This window comes from Penaeus vannamei, chromosome 39 (genome assembly GCF_042767895.1).
Source record: "Penaeus vannamei isolate JL-2024 chromosome 39, ASM4276789v1, whole genome shotgun sequence".
NCBI classification, from domain to species: Eukaryota; Metazoa; Arthropoda; class Malacostraca; order Decapoda; family Penaeidae; genus Penaeus; species Penaeus vannamei.
The window spans coordinates 19,560,455-19,567,954 of NC_091587.1; the positions used below are offsets into that span (position 1 = coordinate 19,560,455).

Sequence of the window (7,500 nt, forward strand, 5' to 3'; positions counted from 1 at the left end):
GTCTTTCGCCAGTCGCACGGTGCGCTTCGTAGAGACAAGGTGTGGAAGCTACACGTCTAACCAGGTACTGCATACTCGCCCGGCCAGAGTGAGAGAGAGAGAGATAGAGAAATTGAGGTTGTGGAATGTTAGCGGAACTCTGTCAGTGTAACGGAGCCACTCCATGCGGGGACTTTGGCTGTGCTGCCTGGAACCGGTATCCCTCCCTCACTGCATAAGGTTAGGTCGCACTCGCGATGGACAGAACAGAAACGTCGGAGGTTGTGATTTCCCGTCATGACTTCATTCATTTTTGGGGGGAGAGAGAAAGGAAGTGAGCGAGGCGGTCCAGCAGACATGTCAGTGTCCCCTTTTACGTGGTGTTGTGTTCCTGTACAGTGATACGCGTTCTGTTCGTTATTCGGGCAATGTAAAGTCTTTGGAGAGGAGAGTGCATGCGATCTCGCAAAGTGCATAGCGATATGTGGTCTTAGTTTCTTTATCTTCCTCCCTTTCTGCCTTTCGATATTTTCTTTTAGTCTACTTATCCTTATCGACCTTTTCTTCCTTTGTACTTAGTTTTATCGATTTTTTCTTGTTTCTCTGATTTTCTTCTGCCTCACGCTGCTTTTTTATCCTTCCTTTCTGCTTAGCTTTATCGTTCTTTCCTCCCTTCTTCGCTTTATCAACAGATTCTTTCTCTCTTCACCTCTTCTCCCCTTCTTCATCTTTTTTCTGTCCCTCTCTTCATCTCTTCTTCCTGTCCATCTCTCTCTCTTTTCTCCCTGTCTCTCTCTTCATCTTTCTTTTCTCAGTTTCTTCATGCCTCTCTCTCTCTCTGCTCATCTTTAAAGACTTTGTCTCTTTCTCCTCTTCTCTCTTCTCTCTCTCTCTCTCTCTCTCTCTCTCTCTCTCTCTCTCTCTCTCTCTCTCTCTCTCTCTCTCTCTCTCTCTCTCTCTCTCTCTCTCTCTCTCTTCCTCTTTGTCTACGAAACATGCGGTTTCGTCGGACATTCTTTGTACGTGCTTTTGAGCAAAGCTGGGGAATATATATATTTGTCACGCCAGCGTGGAATAGTACTATGTTTCGCCTTTAAAACCGTATAACAGTTTACTATTCCCAGACTGACTTCTGGGTTAACGTTTTTGAAGATTTCGATGTTTTTGATAAGGTCAATCTTCCGGTTTAATATCTGTTTTTTTTTCTCTCAGTACGTGTGATTCTTCTCAGTATCCGCATGCACCGAGACACTGACGCGTTATTTTCTATATAGATACGTCTTTCGGCAGCGTTGAAGTCGCTGCTGTGATAGGCATGTCTTGTATAGATAAAGAGTGTGTGTATAGTTTTGAAAAAGGATTAAGACGAATTATCATTTCTCTTAATAATTTCTTATTTCATTTTACGTGCTTGTATAACTAACAAGTGGATCTAAATTTGCGGAAATAAAGTAGTTGCCTAAAATTAAATGATGACCGCACTCGGTGAGAAAGGATACATGAAATACACTGTTTCTCGTGGAAAACTCAAAAACGGTAAAAAAGAAAGCGTATGAAAAGAATTCTATTTATTTGAAATGTTGCAGATTTTGCTTAATATTGTGGCGCAGACTCTTTATTGCGGTTATTTTTTTGTTGTGGTTGTATATATATAATCATATATGTCTATATACTTATACATATAATCACATACATATACATGCATATCATGTGTTCTTACAACTGTTAATTTTCTTATTGCCATGTCATTGTTATTTTCCAAACACTCCTTCTTCCCGCCGGAGCCAATATTATTTCAAGAAACCTTTTTCTCCTCGCGAGGCTTTCTCTCCGAGTATTCCATCCTCCGGCTAAATCATCTGGCGCGTTTGGATGGAAATCTCTCAACCGCGACAGCCTTTTGTTCGTTTCAAAAGAGAAAGAGGATGAATGACGCAGAAACACACAAAAGAGATCAAGACGCTCTAATCCGCCGTGATTCATAGGAAATGGGCAGACTAAGGGGGTCGAAACGCTTATTCGATCTTTTCAAATCGTTTCTCCCTCGTCATCCGAGGAACTTATGAAGGTCTGGCTAGTCACGGTTTGGTCATTGAACCGCAGCGTTAGTGAGTCACACTTGCCCGCCGATTGAGTGCAAATGTTCAGCACATGCCCAAATGCCCACTCTGGCATGCACGAATTAACGGAATGATAAAAGTTAATTAGCTCTATTAGCCATCGAGAAAACACGAGGGCGAAAACCGGCAACTTAGAATAGCGGTTTCTCTCCAGGTCCGCGCAACACGTGGTGAAAGTGCGGACCCACTAAGACACTCCAGAAGTTTCTTTGCCAGTGACCTCGATATGAGCGCGACCCCATGTTTGACCTCTTGCCACGGGGCATAGCGGGACTCGGAACGGGTGTCACACACGCACACACACACGCGCGCGCGCCTCGTTCGTGTGGGTACTTACATAGTGTACCTTTAAAAAATTGTCAGGATCGTTCATTTTGCTGAAAATGAGGCTTTAGCAACAAAAGGAAAATGGAGGATTCTAAAATGGTGTATAGCACCTTGTATGTACATTCCTCTCTAAACCGGTAACTAATATTATTCTATCTTTTCCGCAGAATGTTTCGAGTAAGTTTGGTGTTGGCAGCGCTGGTGGCAGTTGCTGTAGCCCAGCGGCAGCTCATCCGACCTGACCCAGTTGCCTGCAAGAACCGCATCAAGCACGCCGCCACCTTCAGGGAGGGCCACTACTACTTCTTCTCCTGGAACCACGGCCCCACCAGGCAGCACGAGAGGGACTGGCTCGATGCCAGGAACATCTGCAGGTAAGGCGACGCTCGTCTGGGAGGAAGACCTTTTTCGTCGGCCACAGCGACGGGGAAGGCTTTCTTCGAGGGCTTAGGGCCAGGAATCAATCTGCGCGTTGCATATGTTACATTGCGCTGACATACGTTAAAAAAATAGTAGAGAAGAAAGCGAGGGAAAAGTTCCCTTTTCGTCTTCTTAGTGCCAGTTCCGGTCAGTTTTTGCAATTCATACTTCCTGCACTTATAATCTCAGCTTTTAGATAATTTGAAATGTTCCTGTGAATTCTGTCCATTTCAATTCTCAAGATTCTATTCAGTGTCTATTAAGCCACGAAACTGTAACAGGTTTAGTAGATATTTATTCATCCATTTTCACCTCTGTATATGCATCGTTCATGCAGTAAGAAATCAGAATGAGAGACCGTAATTGCAATTGTGAAGGTTGATTCTTATGCAGTGAAATTGTTGTAGAAAATGTTAAAAATCAAATCATATTATATAATCGTTTTGCTCCTCACTATAACTCTGTATTGCTTATTCATGCACATGATTAAGAATTAAAAACAGCAAATTGAAATTAAATGTCAGGACAGGTCCATTAATGCTGTGTAAATGCCTAGTTCTTAATTTTGAAATGCCGTCTCCATGAGCGGGAAATGACCCGAAACCCTTTCCTCCCGCAGGAAGCATTGCCAGGACCTGGTGAGCCTCGAGAGCGAGGCTGAGGCACAGTTCGTGTACCAGGCCATGACCACCGGCCAAGTCAAGTACATCTGGACCTCCGGCCGCAAGTGCAACTTTGACGGCTGCGACAGGCCCGACCTGAAGCCCACGCTCGTCAACGGCTGGTTCTGGTCCGGCTCGTCCGCCCGTATCCCCGCCACCAACGGCACCTTCGGCTGGGTCGGCGACTGGTCCAACACCGGCGGCTCCGGCCAGAGGCAGCCCGACAACCGCGAGTTCTCCGAGACCGGCACCGACGAGGCCTGCATCGCCATTCTCAACAACTTCTACAACGATGGCGTCAAATGGCACGACGTTGCCTGCCACCACGTCAAGCCCTGGGTGTGCGAGGACTCCGATGAGCTCCTGCGATTTGCTCGCCACACCTACCCCGAGCACAACATCCCTTAAGCCTCGGGAGCCCGGCTACCCCTCCCCTTCACCTGTTCACCTACACTTCTGAGTACCCCTTCTTCCCCGGCTCTTCCGCTGCCCCTACAGTAGTCTTCAGGCGTGTCCCCGATCACCTGCATGCACGGGGACATCACATAGTAACCCAGTAAGACTTCCCTCCGTTGCCTAGACATCTGTAAACAACCACCTTCGTGGCCCCAAGACCTCTTCGGTCCTACAACTCTGTGGTCACACCAGCAGATCTAGAAAGTAATGCACACCTTTTCCTTTTTACGTCTGTAGATAGACCCTCCTCACAACTTCCTACTTTTAAGGTCCTTTCATAAATCTATTATTTAATTTTGTTACTGAGAATATTTAAGAGGATGAATGTCATTCAAAAAAGCGATAATCGGCGGGACCCGGTTCATGCTCTGTGGTGTAAATACTCAAAATTTAAAATTCTGATCTGTCTGTATGCCTGAATAAATCTACTATTTTTACCCAGCTTTCTGTTTCCCTCGACCTCGACGTCCGCAGGATCACAGGCATGATAAAAGCCTGCTTATGGACGCAACGACAACCTCAAATGTCAAGACAGTTGGTACTTTTGTCTGCATCATAGAATACAGAAATATGGCAAGGTCGGATACCTGTGTCATCACTGTCCATTGGAATATGAGGCTTTTGACAGGCCAGCCAAAAAATATTATGACAAGATGCCTTTTGTGAAAAGTAACCCAGAAGCTGACATAACCAAATAAGGAATATTTCATAGTGACCTTGCCAGAAACAAAACCTTAAATGCTCTGCGTCTAAACAAACCGGTATCAGTAAAATATCAAACAGTGAATATACATGATCGTTTTCAAAAATATATCAACATGCAACTGCAATTGATTGACTATCTATCATGGTGATGGGGAGCTTCGGAGGGAGACTGAGGCCCGTTGTATGGGATCGCCCCTAACTTGGGCCTCAGCCCTCGTCTCGTCTGATTTTCTTTTCTTCTCCCCTTTCCTTTTCCTGCTCCTATTCATCCCTTGTCCAATTCCTAAGGTGTGAGAGCCGTGCCGAAAGAATGAAAGGCTGCCTTCTCCTTTTGCTCTTCCCTCTTTAGCCTTTACACTACCATACTAACCTACAGGCTCTACAACCTTTGGCATCTAGCATATTCTGTCCTAATCGTTAACTTATTTTTAGCCTTTTCACCATAATACTTTATCTTAGTGCTGTATTACCTTTAATATCTGACGCGTTCATTGTTCTGACCATTAGACATTCTGGGAATCCATAAACATTGCCAAAAAAAACATCCTTACCCGGGGGCTTCGCCCCCAAACCCCACCCTGTCGCTAAATTCTGAATATACCGCTAATGTGACCATAGATGCTGATACAGCAGAAACTTTTCAACTGATAATTTTATGGTGACAAAGTTGAACCAGGAAGGCACTAAATTACCGTCTTCTTTCCTCGGTATTTTCTACATCTTTCTTTCGTTTTCCGTATCAAATTCTTTTCTTATTCTCCCTGCCTTCACATATACACTTCTATCTTACTCGATTTTCTTTAACCATGAACCATTATCTGTCACGTTGCATATTTCATACTCCGAGATCAGTCAGTGAACACAGACCGACCTATTGCTTTCACAAACACAAAGGTTGATTAAAGGTTTTCTCAAATTGAAAGGAGGACAGGAAACTTGAAGTAAGGATTTAACTCTAAAGCGGTACAGAGATGCAGGTTCTTGGAAAATTATTCATTATGAACGTTAAGGAATTGAATTACTTTCTTGTAAAAAAATAAATAAAAATAAATAAATAAAAAAAATAAAAAATTGGTCTTTGATGCACCACGATATTCATATTTGCAAACACAACCATGTTTTAACTCCCCCCCCCCAATTTCGGTGGCTGAAATTTGTACAACTCTAGTTATTTTGGCACACCAGTGCTGGGGATCAGCAATCGACATCTAATTTTGCACGTCTTTTACTTCTTCCCTTTCCGTTTTCTTATCTTCTCCAACCCCTTCTACTATCTACTTCCTAACGTGTAAGAGCCATGTTGAAAAGATCAAAGGCTGACATTATGTCAGTCAAGAACGGCCTATGGGAGCAATCGGTACGGTATTCCTGAAGGATGGACTGTTCCTCTCCCCAACATACTATCAGGCTTACCATGGTCAGTAATGAAGATTTTGTATCCTTATTAGGGGCAATGAAGCTTAACCCCTTATTTGATAGATTCACTGACTTTAACTCTCCAAGTCTGACCACAACTCTGAGCAATGCTAGTACTTGTCCTTCCTCAATACCTACTATCACATCATTCCAAACAAAATCATCCACCCAGGTCCTTACCCAACCTCCAGGAAACATTCCTACTCTCCCAACAGCCGTTCGCATAACTGGCTTCCGGACTCTGTCTTATCTGAATGTTGAATGGGAATAATTGCCTCCCTTATACCTATTTCCTGATCCAAGCCAAACTAACGAATAGGAAAAGATGGTAGACATTAAAAAAAGAAAGAAAAAAAACGAAAAAGAAAAAGTAAATCGACATCAACTTCATCTCCTCCACTTCTCCACTCTGTTTAGCCCAGCCAAACGGTATCGATTTTTGGGATCCCCTCTTCGGTCCCTTACTCTGACACTCTCCTCTTCCAGCAATGCCTCCAAAAACAGATTGGTTTCCCACCTTTTCACAGTTACATCCAAATCCCAAGCTAAAGCATTACCAGCCCTGACCGACTTCACTGGTAAATCCATTCCAACCTAGCCTCACCCCTTTCTCAATACTTGTACTGGAACGATCTCCATTTCCCCGACAAACTGCCCTGTCAGACTGTGGAGAATACCTACTCCCCCAGCCTCGTGGACTAGGATATAGTATCATACAGTACAATGCAACATCTCCCCTAAAGACAGTCATAAGTCCTCCCAACAATAATGTTAATATTGGCAAGGTCACTTTCCGTAGAAATTACTTCCCCCAATGATGTTTATATTGGCGGAGAATGCCTTCTTCCTGTCCGATCATATCAACCTCCCCCATCAATGTCAGAATTGTTGGCGTCTAGGCCACCCTGCCAAACACTGCCGCTTCACTCCCGATGCCCTCTATGTGCCCAACCTGGTTAAGATCGATGAAACTGCTCTGCACAGTCACACATGCGCCAACTGTGGTGGCTCCCTTACATATCATATAGGGGCTACCCTATCTACAAATTAGAGTCTAAGATGGCAATTCTTAGATTAAAACGGCCCTGCGTAAGGAAACACGTCGACGAGGTTTTTCTCTTACTGCCTACACCAGTACAGTCCTTAACTCTGTCCCCTTCCCCTTCATCCCAGGATCCACCTTGTATCTATTCCTCTTCCATCTTATATTTTCACTTCTACCCCATTCCTCTCCCAATCAAATCATTTTGCAATTATTTATCTAGACACCCCAAGCTCTATCACTGCCCCGACACCTACCTGTGTCTGCTCTACCTGTAGCAGACAATCAAATGTTCCACCCCGTCTTCTACTACACCCTCACCTCAACTTACCTCTTCCTCAGTTGTCTATCTCTTCTCCCCTCATAGGAAAAC

General features: G+C 44.2%; 1 protein-coding gene across 3 annotated transcripts in view; it reads left to right on the forward strand.

Annotated features, from left to right (window-relative positions):
- Positions 1–4,401, forward strand: part of LOC113829455 (L-selectin) — a 6,534-nt gene extending 2,133 nt beyond the window's left edge. Inside the window, exons 1-3 of one of the 3 annotated variants that reach the window (XM_027382642.2) lie at positions 1–64; positions 2,594–2,800; positions 3,466–4,401. The exon at positions 1–64 is cut by the window's left edge and continues 47 nt beyond it. In XM_027382642.2, coding sequence (XP_027238443.1) covers positions 2,595–2,800; positions 3,466–3,916 — 657 coding nt within the window. In that variant the 5' untranslated portion in view covers positions 1–64; position 2,594 and the 3' untranslated portion in view covers positions 3,917–4,401. Of the gene's footprint in view, positions 65–148; positions 220–2,593; positions 2,801–3,465 lie in introns of those variants that run through there. The other 2 variants (XM_027382635.1, XM_027382650.2) reach the window with 2 other exon arrangements.
- Positions 4,402–7,500: the final 3,099 nt, after the last annotated feature.